Source organism: Strix aluco, chromosome 7 (genome assembly GCF_031877795.1).
Source record: "Strix aluco isolate bStrAlu1 chromosome 7, bStrAlu1.hap1, whole genome shotgun sequence".
NCBI classification, from domain to species: Eukaryota; Metazoa; Chordata; class Aves; order Strigiformes; family Strigidae; genus Strix; species Strix aluco.
The window spans coordinates 17745063-17769632 of record NC_133937.1 but is presented as its reverse complement, the minus strand read 5'-3'; the positions used below and the strand labels follow the sequence as shown (position 1 = coordinate 17769632).

The 24570-nt window shown below is 36.1% G+C and overlaps 1 protein-coding gene across 4 annotated transcripts in view; it reads left to right on the top strand.

Moving 5' to 3' along the window:
* The window catches only part of VCL (vinculin), a 66405-nt gene that overhangs the window by 28154 nt on the left and 13681 nt on the right, over positions 1-24570 (top strand). For 2 of the 4 annotated variants that reach the window (XM_074830605.1, XM_074830608.1), the window contains exons 3-13: positions 3623-3773; positions 5714-5822; positions 8223-8345; positions 8623-8783; positions 14779-14869; positions 16121-16268; positions 18653-18806; positions 19502-19677; positions 20896-21086; positions 23726-23925; positions 24431-24559. In XM_074830605.1, the coding sequence (XP_074686706.1) occupies positions 3623-3773; positions 5714-5822; positions 8223-8345; positions 8623-8783; positions 14779-14869; positions 16121-16268; positions 18653-18806; positions 19502-19677; positions 20896-21086; positions 23726-23925; positions 24431-24559 (1633 nt within the window). Of the gene's footprint in view, positions 1-3622; positions 3774-5713; positions 5823-8222; positions 8346-8622; positions 8784-14775; positions 14870-16120; positions 16269-18652; positions 18807-19501; positions 19678-20895; positions 21087-23725; positions 23926-24430; positions 24560-24570 lie in introns of all 4 variants that reach the window. The other 2 variants (XM_074830604.1, XM_074830606.1) reach the window with 1 other exon arrangement.

Below are 24570 nucleotides of genomic sequence, written 5' to 3'. Positions count from 1 at the left end.
TTCATGAGTGCTTGAATTGTGATATAATGAAAAATGGGGAACAAAGTTGTCACAGTAATGAAACCTACTTTACACAGTATTACTGTCCTAGATGCAGTAACGTGAGTTGGAATGTTCAATGGCCTTTATGAATGATAGCCTATTGCATTTGTTGTTTTTTGTTAGACTGGAGTTTATATCAAAATGAACTAGTACATATTAACAGTTCCTTGTTAACACTATGGAGCGTATTGTCACTGATATCTTTGTGTTGTAGGGACAAGTCACAGTCACAGGTGAGCTGCCAAGGGAGTCTTACCTTTTCCTGCCTTGAAGGGCAGGATTTGGATGCTGGAAGTGAGAGAGATGAGGGTTGTCTTTTTCCTGAGAGGAGAAGGAAAAAAAAAAAAAACCCAAACCTTTTTTGTTTCTGAAGTGTTAGTTTAGGATTTGGCATTCCTCTTTAAGGGAGCGCTCTGGCAGAACTTGTACTGGCACATGGATGATGGGATAAGGAGCAGTGCGGATGCGCTAGCATCGCATTCCCTGTCCATATTTTGTCCATTCAAAAGCACCACCAGCTTGAGGGAACCATTCTTGGAGGGTGAGGGAGAACATCTGCTTATTCTTTTCAAGGACTTGGGTTTTGGCTTGCCTGAGACTGGCACTGAGGGTTCATAATGAATATATATGATGGTAATCTGTAATGTTTTTCAGTAGGAGTGTGGTTGTGCAGCAAAATAGTTTGTTGGCTGCTGAGAAGCTATCATGCATCCCTTTGCTTGCTACTGACATAAACCACATTGGAACTATTGACCTAGAGTTAAAAAATGCTGTGTTCTTTATCTTAATTGTCTTAATCACTAGGGAGTATGAGTAATGCATGTAATTTACATCAGATATTTTGCAATGTGTTCATATTACTTGTTATACTTCTCTTGTAAAGAAGGAAAAAGCTATAATCTCTAGGCAATGAATAGGGTAACACCTGATTTGTTTATACTGAGAATAAAAATTTGTCTGCGTTTAATTTGCACACACAAACTCATTTAACAAATCAAGCATTAATGTTATTCTATATTAACATTATTTTGGTTGCCAAGCTGGAGCTGCATTGCTGGTAACCGTATTAATAAATTAATGTTAATGTAAAATATTTGCTTTTTCATTTCTATTTCTGGAACTGCAAGTAATCTAAACTGTAGTGAGTGTGCTCACTACAACTTAAGTGATTAGGAATTGAAACGAGCATTATTCAAGCATCAAAGACATTGTCTGGCATTTTTGGGCAAGCATCTCTGGGAAAAGCAGAGGTCAATCCTAAAATGTAAAAACTAAAATGATAGTTTAGCATAAGCTAAATTTTTTCCTCACATTTCATAAGGAACACACTAACAGAAACGAAGCTGATTGACTACCATAAGTAGTATGGTTTAAAATATCATGACCTGTGTTTTTTCCAAAAAGAATTTGGCTGGTGTTAACATAGCTTTATTGTAATCATGCCTCAAAAATATAATTTTTTTATAAAGCTGGGGTTTTCTTAGGTTGTGATATCATACAGGGATTAGACAATTCATCATGGCAATGAACTTGATTCAAAACTTTTGAATGTGTTTGATTCTTGTGATAGAACAAGTGGTTCATTTCAATGAATATTTTTAGTGGGGTTTTTTTGCTTTGTTTTGCTTTTTTAAATTAATTGAATTACTTTTTTCCCCATATTCTAATATTTTGTTTCCTAGCAGGGGATGTAAGATGTCTGATTCTTAAACACCACTCTGCTTTTTTGTACATAGTGCACACTCCTGAAGTCTTCCAAATGCATTGGGAAGTTTATACAAAATAGACTTTGTGCAAGTAAAATGCAACTTTACCTTTTGGAGGTTCAACTCTAAAAACAGTAAAAGAAAACTCTGAATCTTTAGAAACCTTATTTTTGTTAATTATGGTGACTTCTGGGGTAATACACATTTATGTTAATTCCTTTCTTTACAAATGAAGAAGCCAGTCTTGAGATAATTACTAGCATTAAACAGATGACCATGAAATTGAACTGTAGGAAATTAAGTATTTCTGAGCCTATAGCTCTGAGCTGGCTGAATAGGTGATTTGTTAATCCCTTTCTTGGCAGAGTTGAAAAGAATAAATTTGAGAAGCAAGCGTGGAAATCTAATTTATTGAAGTCAGTTGACTTTGATAATACAACTAAGTACATTGCATAGTAATGAGCAGACCATTCCCACTTTCTGCCTTGAAGTCCTCCTGTATTTCTTACTCAGTTATGAGTTACCACCATCTGATGTCCTGAGCAGATGTCTCACTAAAGAGCAGGTTATGATAGGGTCAGCTGGCCCAATTCGGTCTACCCTAGGGAGCCATTAGGTGAAAACTTTACTTTCTGAAAAGAGTATGTTTTCCTGTAATGAGTGTCTTTATTTCTTTTACAGTTAAATTTCGATATAACCATTAAGTTCTGCCATTTGTGTTGAAAAGGAACATAGGGGAGAAAATGGGATAACTGTGTAACTTTCCAATAGTACTTAACTGAAAGTATAAAAGAGTATGTTCAGGTGATCAGTAAAAAATAAGCTATATGACAGGCATGAAAAAGTAGTGATAAGATATAGTATTGCTGTAATAAAAGGTTTTAATGTTTGTTGGAACCTCCTGTAACTTGAATGAGCACATGGCATTCACATGCATAGAGCCTATGTTTTAGACTACACTTATATTTCTGAGAGAGAATGGAGGAAAGTCACAGTAAGTGTAGTCAGTAACTACAGTTGTGAGTAGCACAGCTAACACAGAGATGAAGTCTGAATTTTGTGTTTCTCTAAGCTGTCATGAAGTAATTACAACAGAACAAACCCTAAAGTTTTTCAGTGTTCCAGTTCTTAATATTTTAAAGTTGCTTGTTAAATGGCTTGATGGAACCTAATTTCAGAGTTCATTTGCTTATTGTAGTACCTTCTGTGTTACTGTAATTACATACTGTAATATCTTGCAAAAATCTCATTTCTGTTTTTAAGTCTGGAATTGCAAGCAGCATTTGAAATTCATACCATATCACTGAATCTTCTGGCTATTTAAAATGCTGTTTATGTTGTGTTAACACCCTGAAGAGCTGGACTACAGCTTCAATGAGCAGGGCGCAGTGTCTTGGTTTTCTTAATACTATGTTCTTTTGTCTTAATGTGTATCATTTAATATTTATTAATAGCAATTGCTTCTTGGATGACAGTGCAAATACAAGGCTGATAAAGGTTAACAACTGCTTTGACTGTAGAGTCCTAAAAGAATAACTGTTTTGTCCCCTGCCCTTGTCATTAAGAATGAAAGGTGTTTTGCCATGTTGGGGCCTTTCCTTAATGACATTGTATTGACTGTACTGACTACTTCAAACATTGCCTACATTGGAAGATTGCATGATGTCTGAAAATGTGTCGTACAGTTGCTGGTTACTTTCTTCTTAAAATAAATACAACAAATACTCTACTTTCTAAACTATAAAGGTTTAGAATGATCAGTTTGCTTGCAGTGCTTTAAGTAGTAAAATTAAAAACAAATCCAGCATTTTCTCAAGTCTGTTGTCATCCAGACAGAAACTAATCGGCAAGTTTTGTCTGATGACCTTCCACAGAGTGGAGAACGCCTGCACCAAACTTGTTCGGGCAGCCCAGATGCTGCAAGCAGATCCTTATTCAGTACCAGCTCGTGACTATCTAATTGATGGATCAAGAGGCATCCTTTCTGGAACATCAGACTTACTTCTGACATTTGATGAAGCAGAGGTAGGAATCCCAACATGACTGACATAGGTATCTGCACAGTAGTATTATTAATTCAAATACCCACCTAACTGAATTAGGTATTCTAAACTATTGATAAGATGAATGTGTTTTTGATTGTTTTAGCTTGACTGGAAGATATTTTGCATTCCTGTCTGTCAGAAGGAGCTTAGGCATGTTGCTCTGTTTTGTTAAGAGCATCTTTGTATGACATAATGTTTAGGCATTGCCTGCGATTATTCCTCAAAAAGCCCAGATCCCATCAACCCTGTCTTACATCTTTCTGACACTTTTCTGTATTCCCTTCACCATACCTATTACTGATCCTTGTATTCTCTGTACCCCTTCACTGAAAGACTGTAGGCCACTTCCTAACAAGTCTGTCTGACTCATTAGCAGTGGCAATTTAATTGTCCTTAGGGCATGGAAGGTAATACACATTTGGACTATAGCTGGTCAGCTAGAAGATGTGTTCTGATAGATCTAACAGTGCTACATTTTGGCTGCTCCACAAGCCAAAAAGTGGTTCAGAGGTGCTGTTTGTCCATCTAAGGATGGACAAAAAAGCCAGAGTTGCAAGAAAACTTTAAAAGGGGTTTTGAGTGTCTTACATTTGAAAATATTTCTTTGTTAGAAATCTTACTTACTCTTGTGATCCTCTTTCTGGGAATGTGGAGTCTTTCTCATTTCTAAATAGCAAATATCATGCTACTGTGAGGAAATGAAGCTCACTTTGTTAGAAATGCTGATGTTAATTCCAAATTTTACGTCTGCAACAGTTTGTTAATCTATGAAATTGTGTTGCTCTTCCTGCTGTTCTGAGTAGTCTAATATGGCATCCTTGACTCTCATTTATTCAGCTCACAGTACTGTTAGCATGTTTCTCTGAAATGAAGAGAATGCTATGGGATTTCTCCATGGCACTTCTGATTACTCATTATTTTAAGTAGTTTTTAATAGATACTACAAAGTGTTATAGGACAGAATTGCAAGGAAGTTAATAGCTTTTAATCTCCCTGCTTCCAGTGTTAAGAAAATTAGTTGACTTTTGTGGAGTTAATGCTTCATTGAACTAGTCTGATGACTGCATGTTAACCAAAAGAAAAATATTAGTCTGGAATGATTGACTTTTCACAAATACAAAAGTTGGCATGTCTCTATCATACTATGTTTCAAGATAAACTAACATTGGGACAAAACTGAAACGACATTTAGAGGAAACTATGATCTGTTCTAGGCACTGAACACTGCATGTGATTGTTAGGAATTAAATGTTAATTAGCTCATTCTTCAATGAGAATTGTATGTGATGTTGTCAGAAATAATGTGGTTCAGGAGGTTAGAAGATTAACTGACAGAGAATGTTTTGGAATCAAGTATGAACTGAAAAAGTTAAGCTGAGGCAGATGTCCAGGGGTAAATAAAGTACAGTCTTCACAGATTTTTCTGGAAAGCTTAAAATGTTGGATCAACCTTTCCCACTGGAATGCTGGATAATGCTTTATCCATATGTAAAGCTGTATGGTGAATAATAGTTCCACGGAAAATTTGGAGTCTGCTTTATGTAGTTGTACTTTGTGATTTAAGTTAAATATTTTTTTATTGATGAAATTGCAATTAAAAACTTCAAGCATGCAGCATACTTAAATGCACTTCCTTATAACCTGTTTTCTCAATGCTATCCTTCATTTATCAAACAAAATGAAAACACTGGAAGTAGGATTTTGCATTTCTGAGTAGTGATATGCTGATTAAATATTGTCTTTGTCAATACAGCACTTGTGAGTAATGGCATTGTAGGTAACATAATCAGTAACCTTTGTGATTGGCCATACATCATGTTAGCAAATGCTATACCTATTCTGTTCATATAATAGGCTTGCATTTCTAATTCAAGTGTAACTTAGCTTCAGCTAATAAATGATGGAATGTTCCTTTTTTAGGTCCGTAAAATCATCCGTGTCTGCAAAGGAATATTGGAATATCTGACTGTGGCGGAAGTAGTAGAGACTATGGAGGATTTGGTGACATACACAAAGAATCTAGGGCCAGGTTTGATTTGCTACAGCCTATCATAAACATACTAAGTATAGTCTTTTCCACTACCTCTTTTTCACTCCAGCACCTTCCTCACCCAAGTTTTGAGTGTTTGGGCAATGATAAAGCAGTTGCTTTGAAAGTGTCCGTTGGAAACGGTTTCAAACTAGAGGGCAAATGATGACTCTTTTCTGGTTCACATTCTCTCATAAGAATGCAGAAGAGTCAAGATGTTGGTAAATGATACATACTACACAGATGATATGTACTGTACTTTTCCTACACTATGTTATGTGAGGGAAGTAAGCATGCACTAGTAAGAGTAATACAAAAAAACTGGACAAGCTATATATTTAAGCACTCACAGCTATGAAGTCCATTAAGCTGGTAAAATGTCTGTACTAACAGATGGTTAGGCCTAGTAGGAATTTCCTGGAGTAGTATAAGCTACATATCATATATTAGCATCTTAATGAGGTTGCAGAAATAGCTGTCTTGCAGTATAATACAAAAGCCCAGCTGTTACAGAAATTATTTTTGTTCATTATTTGAACTTCACTACTTGTTACTTTGCGGTGTTAACTCACACTTTCACTGGTGGAAATAAGCGATTGGTAAGTGAAACACTGGGTTGCTATAGTGGAAACCTGCCATTAATCTCTGTCATCTTCTACTTCTAATGCTTTAGTTTCAGCAAGCATAAAGTTGTTTAGGTATTTAACAAAAACATTCTATAGGATCTCGATGTTGTGATGGTAATATAGGAAGATGTTGGAATTGAAGTTACACTAAACTAAGGAATGCTTATATAAACAGAGCAGGAGTCTAGTTAGTACTTTATATATAAATAAGAATACATATGTAGAGTAAGAAGAACTAGCTCATAAATGAAATGACTAGCAGCTGTCATGTCACAGAGCATGTTTGTAGATTATCTTGGTTTTTTTAACATGTATACTTCACCCTGTTTCTGGATGTGAAAAACTTTTTAAGTTTCATGTGAAGATATAGTGTTCTCTGAACTTTTTCTTATGTCCTGTGAGAAGTTACCTTCAACTAAATAGATTTTGCCTCATTTTGAACAGGAAAAGATGAAGCAGAAAGGGCAATCTTCTCTTTCCATGAAACTTGTTCTTTGACTTGGTATATACAATGTCAGTTTCTCTGTGGTCATTGTCTTCCATGTCTTTAAAATGGAAGTTTCCCCAAACTTCAGTTTACTCTGTTTGGCTCAGTCACAATTTCTTAGAATGAGATGTAGGCTTGTACTTTATTGCAAATAATCTTCTCTAAACTCATGGTGTTCTGCATAAATAGCTAATCTTGTGCTTCTGGCATGCTCTAGAAGCACTGTCTTTCTCCAAGGTAAATGCTGCTCAACATTTGCAGCCTAGGCCCACAAAACTTTTTATGCCTGTGGTCCTTGTTCCCTTCAGCTATATCAACGGGCATCTAAACTTAACTGTTAATGTGAGCACTATGTAAATAACAGGAATATGAGTATGCACACTTAAAATCAACAAGCTTATAGGTTTTATGTTGGAAGTAGAGAGGAGAACGTGATCACATATTTAGGCTTTTGTCATTTGAAAGAAAAAGTGGTTCTGCACAATTTACTCCTCTATGCTGTCAGTGTGAGGATTTACTACTTCTCAGTATTGTCATTAAAGCTCATTTAACCTTTTTGTTATATTAAGATGCCTAAGATGCTAACCAGCAGAAAAGTAATTCAGCCAGAGAGTATAGAGCTTTCTTCCAGTTTTATCTCCTGTAGGAGAAAGAGTAGGACCACAACAGCATCAATTTAAATCAGCTTAAATTTTTATGAAGCTCTGTCTGAAGTTTTCACGTGTGCTATGTGCTAAACCTCACAAGTCTTAACTACTGAAAATAGATTTGTTCTAGAATAAATTTAATTCTTTCCACATTTCTAGAACAGTGAAACATTTCTAGCAGAACTGAAGTATAAATAGATACAATTCTTGAACTCTGGTAGTACCTCAAGGCAAACAAACAAAACCCTGATGTTTCCTTTTTCTGCCACTCACACTTAAGGCTTTGATCAAGTCTTAACAGAAAAGGAAAAACCCGTGAATTAGCCTCCAGAGTTCATGAAGTGACTTCATGTCCTAAAGCAGTCATTTCAGGTATTTTCCTATTTTATTGTTGGGGTTTTAAATCAAGAATTTTGAAGAGTCCATTCTGCTTTGCTTAGTGGCTATGTTTTCAATCAGTGGCTTCTTTGAAGCATCTAGAATGTGTTTTAAGTAACAGCTGCTAATATAAACATTGTTTTAAACTTCAGTATAGTTGTCATAATACTTTGTTCTTGTTTAGAAAGCTCAACTGTTGCAAATTAGACTTAATATTACGTTTCTTTATTTATGACTATGTTTGATTACTTTTAATCTTTAGGAATGACAAAGATGGCCAAAATGATTGATGAGAGACAACAGGAATTAACTCATCAGGAACACAGAGTTATGTTGGTAAACTCCATGAATACTGTAAAGGAGCTCTTACCAGTACTTATTTCAGGTATTTTTGGCTTTAATTTTTAATATCACTCTGAATTGTTGTCTTATTTTGAAGGGGATTTCCAATGTTTTATGTTTATTAAAAAACCAGTCATGACATTGCTTCTGTACTCATTGCAAATATCTTGTGCTACTTGTAGTAAAACTACAATCTCTTCGAGATAAAATGGTCCATACAAAAGAAAATGTATTACCTCCGTATAAATGCAGTAGGAGATTACCTTAAGCATTGATCATATTTTGCATGTACCTTTTTCTAATCTGTGGTATTTTCATAGCTATGAAGATTTTTGTAACCACGAAAAATTCTAAAAGCCAGGGAATAGAAGAGGCCTTGAAAAATCGCAATTTTACAGTAGAGAAAATGAGTGCTGAGATAAATGAAATAATCCGTGTATTACAACTCACTTCCTGGGATGAAGATGCCTGGGCTAGCAAGGTACGTTTCACACCTACATTTGTATATAGAAATCTAATTTTTATCTACTATGTTATACACTTATAAACTTGTGTTTTGAGACTGTTGAAATATGTATTTGTGCATCAGTTTTGTAACACTATGTAATCACATCACGTGATCTCTTCAATGTTGAAGAACATCTTCAGAGATATTAGTGTATCTTTCAAAATTAGCTCTCTCTCAATAAGTTAAAAGTGTGGCATTTGAAGGTGGCTTAGTGGTTTCCTGCACCTGGATGGTCAAACAGAAGACTTAGATTTGTTCACAGTTTAGTTCTGGCATGATTAGGAAATCATGGAATATAGCGTATTCCTCTCAGAGAAGGATTTTTTTTTTTATATATATACAGCTACCCTACATAATCATATTTGACAGAGGGAAGTTAGGTATAAAAGTTATTTTTCTATACATTAAAGTGGTCTTGTAGCTAGGCATTCGTGAGATTACCTGAGATTTTTTTTCCTAGATGCTACTAGAAAAGATACGCTGCTGTCATATTTCTTGTGCAAATTTTAGTCAATTTTTGGGGATCCCTCCTGGAACACTTCTCTCCCTTGTCCCCCTGCCCCATTTTTAGTCTGGACATGGGAGTAAATTTGAACTGTTTGCCTTGTCTCAATGAAATATATGTTAGACTGAATAGCCTCTGGATGGGTATGATGTCTGTGAAGCTGACATAGGGGCAGTATTGTTTCCTTGCAACTCAGTGTTAAGCTGTGTAAGTGACTGCAACCACTTACCTGGAGTTTAGTGGTGCTCTTAAGTGATACCCACTGAAGATACTTGAAATGTCTAGCAGACATAAAGCAGGTCTGACAGACAGAATAGTAAAAGTGTTGTTGTGGTCTTACGAATAAATGTAGCTCTGTAGCTGAAATTCCTGCCGATTTATGGGGGTATTTTGAAGTAAATTGATTTTTTTAAGGGTTAGTGCTATGAGCAACAAGTAACTGTAAATATATTTAAAGAAAATACGGAGACCTGAAGCCAGACTTATTAACAAATGAAATCTTGCAGAAAATCTAACATTGATGTAATCTAGGCATTAAAATCACTTTGGCCTATATTGTTTGGCACTTTGACCCTTAGTTTGCCTTTTGAGTTATTTTGTCACTATCACTTCCTTATTATGACTACTTTATGCATCTTTGTTTTTGTTCTCCTGTTTCTTACCCTTTTTTCACCTTTAGAAGGTAAGCTTTCTTCCACACCCTACACCTCTACCTTGTACTAAAACCAAAACAGCATGCATGTGGGATTTTGTGCTGTGTGCAGACTGTGTGCTGTGCAACTTCTTATTTGTGTGCCAGCTGTGACACTATACTTATGTATATACACACGGAGGTTTTAAAAGGATCTTAATAGCTCTGTCTAGCTATATGTAGAATTGGCTGTCACTAAGGGAATATAATTGCAAGCTGAACTGCATTAAGACTGTCTTTCTGAGTCTGATTAGAGTTAGCCCAAGATTTTAGAGCACATTCTTGCTGAATGCTTTTGTGTTAATTTATGTTAGTAGTCTCTGTAGCTACAAATAAAGGATCCAGTCATGCAGGAACAAGCTTTCTGCATGCCCAGAAAGCTTTATTAAATCAGGAATTTTGTCCATTCTGTAGTATTTTGCCAGCAGCTTTCCTTGAGTTCACATGGTTCGTGTTCTTTAGGTCTGCACCTAAAACTTCAGTTCTGTATGTGCATTTTTTCAATTCAGCTTTATTTTTTAATTTAATTGCAAAATAAAAGTATTTATTTTATTTTTTTATTTTACACAACAAATTTGGTAATTCTTCTGGCAAAAAAAATGTTGCAGCAAGTTGGCAATTTAGCCTTAGGGAATTCTTAGTCCTCTTCCTACTGAGGCAGATTAATAAAAGATTTTATTAAGAAAATGGTGTAGTAGCAGTATTTCCAAATGGAAAATATTGGTCATTACACGTAATGCATAAATATGTTGTGTGGACTAGTATAATCAAAGTATCATTCTGTTCTGTGTTAAGAACTTCTTAATTGTATTTTCTTTTTGAATTAAGCTGACGATTTGGAACTGTAGCACTGGGCATTAACCAAGCAGTTATGACAAAGAATTTGAATTGAAAAACACAGTGGGATGAAGAAGCAGGAACTAGTTTGCTAATAGCCACCTATTACAGACCTTTTCCTGTATTTGCATATATATCTAATGGTTGACTTACTCATTATTTTTCTGGAGGGAGATGGGGGAGCTTTTTTTAACTCTACTTGAGATTACTGTTGCGTGCATTTTGTGCCTGGCATTCAAGGGAAAGATATTTTCCCCATGTTTTTCTGGAGCAAAGTAAGGTGTGTTTGGGGATGCACAGCCTTGAATTTTAACCTGTGTGGTACATGCTATTGTTGATGTTGGAATTTATTTTATGTTTATTATTCTATCTTGAATTGTTTATACATTGAAGTATCACAAAATCTATCTGGAGATAGTGGAGAATGAAGAAGTGTATGGAGCCAGAGTTGCAGGCTTTTTTGTAAACTATTTTGTTGGTCTTTCTAGACTCTGAAATGCACATTACTGTTACTGGATTGCAATAATCTCTGCTTTGCACCAGCATTGGATTTTTTTAAAATAGTATGATTTAGAATTGAAATGCTCAGCAAATACTGATCTCTGACAAAATCTTGGGGGAAAAAAAGATGGTGTAATTTTTTTTTCCATTCATAGCTTTGTACCTCTTTTCCTTAAACTTTTCATTTTACAGAGGAGTTTAGCTTTCTCTTATATTTGTAGTGTTTATTTTTCAATGAACTTCATGTAATACTCAATTCAGTTATCTTCCATTTCCACAGAAATGGAGGGAGTTAAAAGTTGTAGGAAGCTGAGGAGTATCTAGTATCTTGCAGGATTGAACCCTGGGTGGTGACTAAGCCATCTATTCTGCCAGAAGGCTGGCTTTGCCTATTTCCTTCAACATTGCCTTCTTTGGTAATGAAATGCAGATATTACTACACTAGACCACTTCACTGAGTCAGAGGTTGTATTTTATATTCAACAAGGGATTGTGTAGGATTTATTTTGCTCCTTTTCAACGCAGTGCCAATACCACCTGCTCCATGAATAATCTCAAAATTCTTGGTAGTGACAGAAGTGATGCATGAAGGTATCTTGAATAAGTGCTCATTTGCTTTAGGAACTGATTTGCAAAAAGCCAACTTGCTCTTTTCCCTTTAGACAATGTTGCCCTAGCTGTTTAACTTGATTAACTTAAGTTGTTTATCTCTTCTGGAAAGGTAATACTGCTGCTTTTGTTAATAAAGTTCCTTTTGGCAACAGGGGAGCTGTGGGGAGAGGAGGGGAAGAATCGTTTTTTGCTGATAAAACTACTCTGTATGAAACTTTTTTGCAGGATAGCTGTAGGATTTTTTCTTTTCTTCATTGCAACTGATACTATGCTGGCAAATCCCAAAGAGCAAAATTTTAAACGTATTTAGCACTTTAGGAAGGAACAAGGAATTTAAACAGCTCCAGAAACCAGGAATATCACACTTTAAAGCAGTAAGACCCTTGAGCAAGTTGCTTTGTTTTGTTTAAATTGAGTATTTCTCCTTTTTTCTTTCTGCTTAATAGCCTGAATTGTTGGGTAAGTCTAGACATTTCAGGATTGCTACACCTTTGTTGCTTGCTGAGTATCTGACACTAGACACACCTGTGGCAGAAACAAACGTACAGTACCAACAAATCTAGTTAAGGATATGTTCTGATTTCCTATTTAAAAAATACTTGTCTCATTGCAGTGAAAACTTCTTATCAGGCTAAAGCTGAGAGGAATTCCTTGCCATGGCAGTTTGAGCTGTGAAGATGGAAAATCTGTGCTTTAAGAGCAGTTGTCCTGGAACACTTTGATGGTTACACTAGGATTTCACCAGATTTTTTTTTTTAAATAGGAGAAGGGAACACTATTTTGCAAACGTGAGTGCAGAGCCACACAGGATAGCAAGATTTACACTGCAGAGCAATCCAGTTGTATAGCCTTCATATGATAGGACAGATGGATCCTGTTATTGCTTGGATAGTGCTAGCAGTTACAAAATCATGAGTGTAAAAGCTAGAATACCCTTGATTTTGTCCCCTGATACAAGACTTTAGATTCAGAGGCTTCTATACAGTTTTGCTGAAACTGCAATTCTGCAGGCAGCTGAGACAACACAAAAGCCCGTGTTAGTAAAACAGGAGGGGCAAAACCAGTTTTCCCAACACTCTTCTTTTCTCAGTCATCCCACACCTATCTTCTCATCAATACACTAAGCAACATTTCTTGCCTTTTTAAAAATTCAGTTAGTTCTTTGTTTCAAATTATTTCTGGATAGACAGGCCTGCAGTAGACCATTAGTTCCAAACTAAAGTAGCTTCAGCACATATATAAAACAACAGAAAACTGTAACACCTACCTTCATAGCTAGGAAGTTTTTATATACATTTGAGCTAGGAAGTTTTTATATACATTTGAGCTAGGAAGTTTTTATATACATTTGAGCTAGGAAGTTTTTATATACATTTGAGCTAGGAAGTTTTTAATATACATTTGAATACTTAAGTGATTATTTACTTGTCTCTTATCATATATTAAATGCACAATTCTCAAGCTATAGAGAAGATGACTTCTAAAAGAATGTGCCCACCGCCACCCCTGGCTGCATATCCTACCCTGTTGAAGTTTTTTCAGACATGCCCTGACCTAAGCTCTGAGACCCAGTTTCTAGATTTGAGAACCGATCATCCAGGTGAAAATGATTCTCCTTTTGGTGCTCTCTTTCAGGCTGTGATTCAAGAGCCTTTAAAAATATTCAGCAGTGTGTTGCATGACCTTCTAGAAAGTTGGTTGCTGAATTATAGCACCTTATGAATAGCTGACAGACCAACAAGCCTGAATAAAAATGCCAGAATGTTTACAGTGATGTATCTTTGAGCCTAAGCATGCAGAGTAAACAACTCCACAAAAACACAGCAGTTCTTTAGTGTTGTCAGGATATCACATGCTATACCAGCTACTGATTGTTGATGCTAGTAGGCTCCTCTTGATAAGAGTGGGACATGGATAGTCCAATTCAGTTGGAGAGTGAGAGCCAGGCTTCTTTTCATCATCTGTATACCATGGAATGTTAGATGCATTTCAAATTATTTCTATGAGCTATTTTGGCTTTTTCCCAACTTTCTACTTAAGGTACTAGTTATATTTTTCACTCTTTCCATTTGTTTAAGATAGAAAACTTCTGGCCTCTAGTGGAGAGATGACACATGAACAATTAACAGTGTATGCAGAGGAATGAGAACTGGATGGTTTTATCTCCTCTGGTCAGAGGTGTTGGATAGTAGCAGTGTAATAGTCAAAGAAGCAGCTTCTCTTATGCTCCTGGCAGAGGAGTTCTGAGTTTAAAACAACCTCATGTGAATACATGTGCTTGTCTCCTAAGACATTAAACTCCGTATTTGAGAATTCCAGGAATTAGCTGGCGGTCTGTTTTTCTGCAAACAGCAGCTGTTTGACTTTAAGCAGCAGAGCAGGTGAAAAATGTAGATGTGCAGCCTCTTACACTGAAGTAAGTCGTAAAATTCACTGGCCAATTTTCATTTTTGAAAAGTTTAATCTCATTGTTACAACTTTTCTATGTGCCCTGATGTACATTAAGGAATAAAATGGAACTAACGCCAAGGTGTGTGCTTATTAGAGCTCTGACTTTAGAAATTAAACACTAGAAAATAAAGACATAGAAAAATCACTAAAATTGCATGCATATTTTCTGCATTTTGAGTGAATTGAAAATGTCTGCCTTAATTTGAAAGAAGTGATTATGACCTGCTAGTTTTAAAATGGGTTTTGAGCTGCTTATATGGATGTGTTTCTGTAAGTAGACTCTGCTTTATAGAACTTCTGTCTGCTTTGGCTGTGTTGACTATTTGTGCTTTGATTTTGAGAATCATTTTGGTGGTTTCTCTTTTGTAAAGGATACTGAAGCCATGAAAAGAGCTTTAGCCTTAATAGATTCAAAGATGAACCAGGCAAAAGGTTGGCTGAGAGATCCAAATGCACCTCCAGGTAATGTTTAAAAAAACATAACAGCACGAAGTATTTGGATTTTTAAAAGTCTGAATAATTATATTGTTTAAGGTAAAATTGCCTTTAAGCATTAATAACCCATACATAGTTTATCATTCTGGAGGAGCCTGTATTTATTATTTTCTTTAGATACTAGATATTGAACAAGTTGTGTCTAAATGATCTGGAAAGCTTTGCTTCTTTTCAGTTGGCTAAATAGTATACTCTCTATAACATACATGTTTTTTCTTTGCAGTCCACTAGTAAAAACAAAAACCCATAAACTGCATTGAACAGTATTTAACTTCAGTGGTTGCTAATACTTAAAATCCCTCCTTTTGTATTTTCAAGTTTGTGTGACTTTAGATTTGCTGAACAGAATCTCTTTAAGCATTTTTCTTTCAGTCTTGACATAAAATTTTTAACATGAAAATCTGCCGTAAATACTGTAACTCCAGTCACCTTTACTTATGTAAAGGTTTTGCCTTTGTATGCATCTTTAAAGCGAATAAAACCAGATAGAGGCATGTTCCATTTGGACTTTGAAAGACCTTATCTGAAAGACTTCCTCCAAAATTGAACCCAAAATAATACAGTTGTATATATGTCAGAAGTGAATTGTTATCTATGGAGCTGCTGCTTATACTACTTCTGACCTCGTTCTCCTTGCCACACTTAATCCCAGAAACCTCAAAGTTATTTTCAAAGCCTTCTATCATTGACACTGACAATTAATGACATAAACTATGAAGAATTCAGTAGCTAAGGACAAATGTGGAGATAATTGTAGAACTTAACTGCAAATCATTTTTTACTGGGTGTGATACTTACGGGATCTGAGTGGGTTGAAAGTAAAAGGAATGTTGTTCTTGCATCTTCTTTAGCCAAAATCAAGTCAAATTTGCAATTGGCTGAGGTTAAGGCTGTATGAATCTTGCCATGTTACTCTTTCCCTTCTCAGCTTGAATTACAGATTCTACAAATGAAGTATTAATAGAAATTAAGCTATAATAACAGAATGATTAAATGACTTGAAAAATATGGCACATGATGAACATTAAGGTTATGCTATATTGTTTCAGAAATATTGTCCCATTATAATTACCGCATTTGGTGTATATCTCATAGTTTTTGATAAATGTATTTTCACGGCTGAACCTAATGCAGTTAATGTGGTGGGACATGATGAGACTAGCAGTTTACATGTCAAGGAATATCTTGTTTGTTTTACTAACTGACTCTGCATCTTAGGGGATGCTGGTGAGCAAGCAATAAGGCAGATCCTTGATGAAGCTGGAAAAGCAGGAGAACTGTGTGCAGGCAAAGAACGCAGAGAGATTTTGGGAACATGCAAAACGCTGGGCCAAATGACTGATCAGCTGTCTGACCTCCGAGCTAGGTAAATCTATTACTTTTAATGGACAGTTTTCCAGTACTATTGAAACAGGTTTTCTGAACTTGCAGTTGTCACTTCCTAACCTGTAAGAGAGCAGGTCAGTAGCTGTATTTTGCCTTTTTTACTTCAGTCTCTTCTGATGAGAGTAATATGTTTTAACATGTGAAATCTTAATTATATAACATGATGAGCAAAATTGCTCAGGTAAATAAATCAGAGTTTGTTTAACGTCAAACCTTCCTCCAAATTAGTCAGAAATGAAATTTTAAACTCTACTGTTAAGTCTATCCTCCAAAGAGGATATACCCCAATGATTGTAAGACACATGAGTATTCTAGGTTTTAGCTGTTTATTGGGATGTTAGACCACAAGCAGTAGTTGTTGTTGTTTATCAGTCACTGATAAATTCTGCTGAACCTCATTTGCATTTCTTGCATAGAGTTTCATTTAACCAGAGCCCTTTATCAGTTTTCTGCCTCTTCATTAGAAATTGGTTATTCTTTCACAATGGTGTTTTGAATTTAAGGGGTTTTGTTTTTAGGCAGCAGATGAGTCTCTTTACATTTGCTGTATTTTTTTGATGTTAGGTACTATGCCCTTTTGTTCTTTTACCAGAAAGTAGGAAGTATGATACTCCTTTGTAAAGGTGTAAAGACAGTGAGCTAAATACCATTCCATATAGTTTGAACACTATAACCCAGTTCCCTTGGAGTATAAGGAATTTTTCAGCTGCTTATCAATGTAGTAAGTCGTTAAGCTAGAGTGCTCTAACACTGGTTTCTTTATTTTGTTGTAACACTCCTTCCCACCTCCCAAAAATAGCGCACCCAGAAACCCAAGAAAGCTATTATTGCGATCCATTAGGGATACAGGTAATTTTTCTGTGATATAATATTTTCTCCTAAATGTTAATGCGTCTTTCAAATTGTCAGAAAAAGCAATACAAGTTTGGAGTTGTTTGGTTTTTGTTTGGTTGGGTTTTTTTTAAAAAAAAGCTTTTAGGTAAAATAAGTGCCTCTTCTGACTCAAGGCCCTAGTGAAGTGCAGGAAGTGAGGAAATGAAAATTATTTGGAGAACTGTGTTTTGAGTTACCTTAAAAACAAATTCCCTGACATCATTTTAAATCTGTAGACTGTCAGGCTCTGAAGTGTTGCAATGATACACACACAAGCTTGGAATAGTTCTGTAACTTATTTCCATGGAGTTGTTAGTTTGTAATATAAAGTCTAAAAAGGCCAAAATTCAGAAATACTGGTTTATATTGTCATTAAAGTGATCTCTATTAGCTGTAATAGTGGTAGTGGATGAGAAGCTGGTTTTAGTTTATTTTCACTTGGATTTCCAGCTGTGATTGACCTTAGAGAATGTAAGAGTTTCTTTGTATCAGTGTTTGCATAGAGTATTAGAATTAGGCTGAACTTCTTGTAAAGCAGGGGCTGGTGTCAGCTTTGTATTGTGTGAAATTTTTGGAGGTGGTGGAAGAGACAGAACTAAGATATAGTAACAAATGAGTTCGGTTATATGCTAGTTTAATATGTGTATAACTTCAACTCAGCCTGTGAGAAATAAGGTGTAAAGAAACATCTCTTGAGACTCTGGCCTGACTGTGTAAATACACCTTAGTGTCTCAGTAGCATGCTTTTCATCCTTCTACCTACTGTGGTCTTTTTAAAGTTAGTAGTTTGATAAAGTTAATATGCTCAAAAAGCTTTCCAGTAGTCAGGCTATTTTGGAATGGTATGTGAGATTTCTTATTCAAATCTAATGTTCTCAGGCATATGTATTTGAAGTAATCTTTATCCAACTTTTAACTCCTAAGCATTTGAACAGTGGTAGTGCTGCAATTTGTTTTTTATGGTCCTGTAAATTTGTATTGCTAGCATCCTTTTCACCAATTTAAGAAGTCTTACCAATAGCCCGTAACCTTTAATCTACTTTGTCAACATGATTGAGGCAACTAAGACGTCTTATTTTCACTTTCAGACTTGCAGTCCTCACTTACGTATGCTGAGACATAACTCCTGCAAGTTCTGACTGACTTGCAGTAATCTATAAATGAGGAGATAACAGGCCTTGCCCTGGGTACTTTAATAGAACTGTATCCTCAAATAGCCTTACTTTGTGACACTTCAACTTGTTCATTCTTCTGAGGATGCTAAATGCTAAATTCTGGAAAGGGGAAAATATGCTCTTAGTTTTAAACTCTTCTTGTTGGTTCCTCCTCAGTTTTTTTGTTTTCCCAGGGAAAAAAAAAAAAAGAATTATTAAATACTGTATCTCTGGCAATAATTGCTGGGAATGCTCATAAACAGCTTTTCCTCTTCATTAGAAAAGAGCTTTGTTCAGTCCTGAGCTGAATCTATGATGCTCTTTTTGTCTTGGGCAGAGGACAGGGTGCTACACCCATGGCTATGCAGAAAGCACAGCAGGTCTCACAAGGTCTGGATTTGCTCACTGCAAAAGTGGAGAATGCAGCCCGCAAACTGGAGGCCATGACAAACTCTAAGCAGGCAATTGCTAAGAAGATTGATGCTGCTCAGGTACCACTAATGATTTAATAAATACTTCAGAACATGATTACGTTGCTGCTGTTAGACCTGTTATACTGAGTTACTGTAGTTGTTTCCAAACACAACACAGTTACTTGTTAGGAAGAACATACAGGAAATACTTGCTTTTACAAAGAAAAATCTTAAATTCAGTAATTTACAGGGTGCTGTGAGTTTTGCTACAGCTTATGACATTTTTCTTTTCGTAATTTTTTTAGCATTGCTGAAATTTTAAAGGTTATGAAATCAAAATGAGGGAACGCCCTAAATTTAGACATAAATTGATCTTGTTACAGAAAGGAGCAGAGGAGTTTCAAACTGCACAGATTTACCTGTGGGTAAAACCAGAGCCCTTTCCTTGGGCTCTTTTTTGGGAGTAGTCAGATCATGACTCTCTAAAGCCCACTAGCTAAATTTTACTTCTGAAAATACTGTTGGCAAATGTTGGGGGGAGAGAGAATGTGAAATATTTGGGTAGATTTCATCTAGTTTGCCATCTTCTTCCAAAACAGAAGCCAGACAACAGAGCAACTTCATGGTATCTAATAAACAGAAATTGCTTTTGAAAAGTATTTTCTGTTAAATAAAGTTTTGAAAGCTGTATTGGTAGTTTTTTTTATTTAAAAGTCTCTATAGAAATAATATTACTGTTTACCTTCACTTGTACACAACTTCTTTCTACTAAGAATTGGCTTGCGGATCCTAACGGGGGCAGTGAAGGAGAAGAACATATTCGGGGAATTATGGCTGAAGCAAGGAAAGTTGCAGAATTATGTGAGGAGCCTAAAGAAAGAGATGATATCCTTCGTTCCTTAGGGGAGATCTCTGCTTTGACAGCTAAGCTGTCAGATCTGCGGCGACAGTATGTATTAGTTTTATCAGCATTAATTTATTTGAATGACTTTCATTTGCAGTTCAAAGTGCCGAGCAAACTCAGAATATTGATGATTAATTGGGGAATATATTTTCCTCCAAGAACTGGGAATGGTCATCTTATACTTCTGAGTTTCTATCCTGTATTTAGTAAAAATTGAATGCGAAGAATTCTTCAGTTCCTAGGCGGCAGGGGGAAGCTAACTTTAAGATCCTTTAAAAAATTTAATTTATAAAATATGGTATCGTTTTTAATGCTTCAACTTAATGATTTTATCCCAAAGCCCAACTTGCACTATCTTCCTCAAAAAAAAAAAAAAAAAAAAAAAAAAAAAGAAAAAAAAAAAGAGGGAGAGTAACTAGAAAATATTACCTAGAAAATATTTTCTTTCTACTGCCTAAGGAATATTTGACAGGCAAACCAAAGCCAAAAGTGAGCTCCTTTGTACTGTCAAAGCACTTCAAAGGAACAAGAGAATGTGAAATTTAAGTTTGTTTATACAGAAAAATGTCATCACTGTTTTTTGCGAAGCATTTTACTAAATGGCAACGTGGAATATCTACCACTTCAGTCATTGCCAGTGTTCTAAGCTGTAACTGCAAACTACATAAAAGATATGACTTTCATAAATGTATTTCTATATAGGTTTTGCAAAGAGAATGCTTGAGAATGGAAGTGGAGAAACAGTTATTGTATAAACTGTGATCTTTATCTATGGCCAGCTGCAACTATAGAGATAAATATTTTTCTTTCTTCATTAGACACTTTAATCAAGTTTCTCTTGAGATTTAGCTGCTGCAGGTCTTAATGTGCTACCTCTTTTCAAGTTTGTGTATAGCCTTGGGTCTGTTGTTGCTTACTGTTGCTGCTTACTTTTCTGCTTGTAATGTGTGGCATTATTGCAGTTGCTGATAAGACAGCCATGAGTATGGGAAATCCAAGTCATACATCAGTATTATCAATGGCAGTACCATGTCTTCCCCCATCTCAGTGCTCTGTTGAACATATGTAATATCCAGGTACTACAGCAGAGAAGTGTGAGGCGGGGATTTATGGATATCAGATCTGCATTATTTGCTCTGAGAGTCGAGTGTTGAATTTAACCTTATTTAAAAAGATGAAGTACCTTCCATTGTGTCTTCCTGCTGAATTTGGGACTAGCTGTAAATGATCTTTATATGACTGTTATATTTTTTTAATCCTTAGTGGGAAAGGTGACTCTCCTGAGGCCCGTGCATTGGCTAAGCAAATAGCCACATCACTTCAGAATCTGCAGTCCAAAACAAACAGGGCTGTAGCAAATACTAGGCCAGTTAAAGCAGCTGTCCATTTGGAGGGCAAGATTGAGCAAGCTCAAAGGTGGATAGACAATCCTACAGTTGCTGATCGGGGAGTAGGTAAGTGTTTCAGTGTGCTCTTCCCCCCACAGTTTATGGTAAAACTTGTAAGTAATTTTTATGACTGAAACTACTGCTTCTGAGATGCGTGGAATCTCTACTGACACCTGCAGTTTGTGACTGAAGGTTTATAGCCAAGCCCTGGCTGCAATATTATTGAATCAAGCTGGCCCGTGATTCTCTTTGTCTCTGGAAGGAAAACTTTGGGGAAGAATAGGAGACTGTGTCCTGTAGAACAGACAAACTTTAGACTGCTCCTTGCTCTTACTATGCAAATAGAGTATCTTGAATTTGAATGTATACCTACTCCAGCAAATTAATTAAGTCCTTCATAGAGGAGAAAAACATTCATAAGCCTGATCTAAAAATACCACTTCTTGTATGATTTCTGAGTAGTCTGAGGAGAATGCTGCTTAATCAAAGAGAAAGGTGATCTGAGAATCCAAGCATGCTATCAGCAAGCATATAATTATGGTTTAGGAATTGCTCCACTGAGAGCTTATTGTAAACCTTTTCTGAAATTTCTTGTTTAGCTTCTTCTGATGTTATTTCAAGTAGGTGCATGAAGCTTGAAAACTGGATTCAGTAATTTTTTCCATAGCAGTTAAGTCTGAGCAAGTGCAGTTACGCTGAGCAGTGCAACTGATAACGACGAGTGGAAACATGCCATATAAGAAGTAGTATAACTGCAAACCTCTAATACCTCTTCCTTACACCTTTCTCTGTCTGTCAAGATAACTTCTGTGGTGTGAATAACCAATGACAGATCCTTGAATTAAAGATTTAATGATGTTGATAGCTCGGATGCTTGTGAAGTGCAAATTTATATGCAATATTTTAAACAGAATAGTGGAGTTCCATGTTTTGACACTTCCTGATGAGAAAATTGCACACAGAATGAGATAACCAAGAAGGCGGTAGATAGGTCTCATGAGATGTTTTGGCAGTGGCTGAAAACCTTCCTGATTTTGGTGTTTCTCTTGAACACCTGTGAGGTGATTGGGTCAAAAAAGTGCAAAATCTAGACTTAATTTTTATTATTTTTAATTGAAAAGAATCCCCCTGAAGCCTGTAAGTGCCTAGTTAATCATGAAGCTTGCATACATACTGAAAGCTTGCTGAAGGAACTGAAGTTTCTCAACACTGGATATATACTACAGAATTTAATCAAATCTGGAGTAATACATCTGACAGAAATGTGTATAGAGATGCAAGATGTGGCATGTCCCATGACTTTACTGTTTCTAGTTCAATAAAATTCTAGTTGTAGCATGATGTCATTGTACAATTTTTTTCATTTAAATGTCTTTCAATTGCATTGGCACATGGCAGGGTGCTTATAGGAAAGGTATATTAAGAATATAAATCAGATATGTGCAGTCTTCAGTCTCGACAGCACTTCTGGTAGAATTTGGCCTGATATTTTCAGTGCTATGATAATGTGAAAATACTTCAGTATTCTCTGCAGTAGTAATGACCATGTCACAAATAACAATGTGTGTTTGCAGTTATCGTAATGTAGTCCTTCAACACAAACTGAATTTTGAAGTAACAAGGCAGAATATGTATTATTTTATAAACATGTGAACCACTTCAGTAGTGTTAGCTGCTACAAATATTTACATGCAGTCATGCTATGAATTACCCAGCTAAGTGATGGCGAAAGTACTTGTAATTGGCAGATACAGACTAGGCAAGATGTATTGAAATACTGAACTGGTGAGTGAAGTGTACTTGCTTGGCTGCACTTGACTTAACGCAAAACATCTTGGGACATTCCGACAGCACCAAACTTAGCTATTTTAATAAGGTTTCTAAAATGATGGTGGCAGCGCTGAGTGATTCTTGGATAGTCAGGTCCTGTGACAACTTCCTTCTAAGTAATTTTGAGCTTGATTATGAACTTGGATTACTTGTGTGTTATCATTGGCTTAAAATGATTCTTCAGTAGATCTTTAAAGGACTAAATATACGATGACTTCCTTTAAAAGAAGAATACTATTGTATTATTGAAAGAACAGGAAGCTTCTATAAGTGAATGAAGGAAATCACCCATGGTAAAAATAAAATTTTTTTACAGAAAAACTTTTGACACACAGTGAAGGCTTTGTAAGGTGGTCTTCTGCCCCCCCTCCCCATCCAGGACACTTGGCATTTCTTACCCATGATTTCTGGAATTCTGAGAGAGGGTATTCTGCTTTTTCATTTATGTTTTCTACTTGGCTTTTCTCCCCCTCTTCCTGCTCATCTTCTAATGACTTTTAATGATGTGGAGATGAATTGCAGTACTTGGAATTTGCCAGTGCTTTCTGTTGGAGTCAACAGATTAGTTATGTAGGAATAGCTGTCAGCTGTAATGGTTAACTTCCGTCAGACCACCCTAGTTAAAAAGGATGCATGTCTAGCCAGAGTTGCTGTAATAAGCAAAAAGAAACTGGTGAGAGTTGAATTTCTGTATGGGTTTGAACTGCAATTACTCAATAATGAACTGCAGAAGATCCTTTCCACTATCTTGAAAGGTGTTCTTAAAACCCCGGGAATTCCGAAGTGTCACTCACTTACTTCATGGTGCATCTGATTTATGCCTTCAATTTTTTGTTCCACTGTATGTTGACGCACCATGACTTCTTCCACTGTAGGCCAGGCAGCAATTCGGGGTCTGGTTGCAGAAGGTCGTCGTTTAGCCAATGTCATGATGGGACCTTATCGTCAAGACTTGCTTGCCAAGTGTGACCGTGTAGACCAACTGGCTGCTCAGCTAGCTGACCTCGCAGCAAGAGGGGAGGGAGAATCTCCGCAGGCCAGGGCAGTTGCTGCTCAGCTTCAGGACTCGCTGAAGGTAAAAATCTGCTCTTGTGCAGTGAAACACATTATATGCTGAAGTATTTGCACTCCTCTGATGAAGTGCTTGTTTGTATGAGGCATCAATAACAACAAAAGCACAGCAAAAAACCTGTTGGTTTAGCCGAGATACTTAAAGCAAACTTTCTACAAAGGCCTCGATATCATGCCGAAGGGATTAATTCCAAATGAACAATTTGGAAGTAAAATCAAAAGTCTCATTTTAAAAGAAAATGGTATGCTAGCATTGCAAATTTGAGTGACAAGGTCTCAAATCATACTGTTCTTAGCTTCTGATGCTGCTTCAAAGAGTGGTATGTAAGTTTCTCATATTTCAAATTAGGTAAGAAGTGATTCATTGATCATGCTTTTAAGATCATTTTATCTTAATGGCTGTCATTGTAATGGCATTTTTTTTTTGCAAGAAGAGGTTTTATGGGATTTGTATCCCTACAAACTTCATATTTCTGTATCCTATACTAATAATTCTCTTTTTTTTAAAGGATCTTAAAACACGAATGCAAGAGGCAATGACCCAGGAGGTTTCTGATGTTTTTAGTGACACCACAACTCCTATTAAATTGTTAGCAGTAGCAGCCACTGCTCCCTCTGATGCTCCCAATAGAGATGAGGCAAGTATATA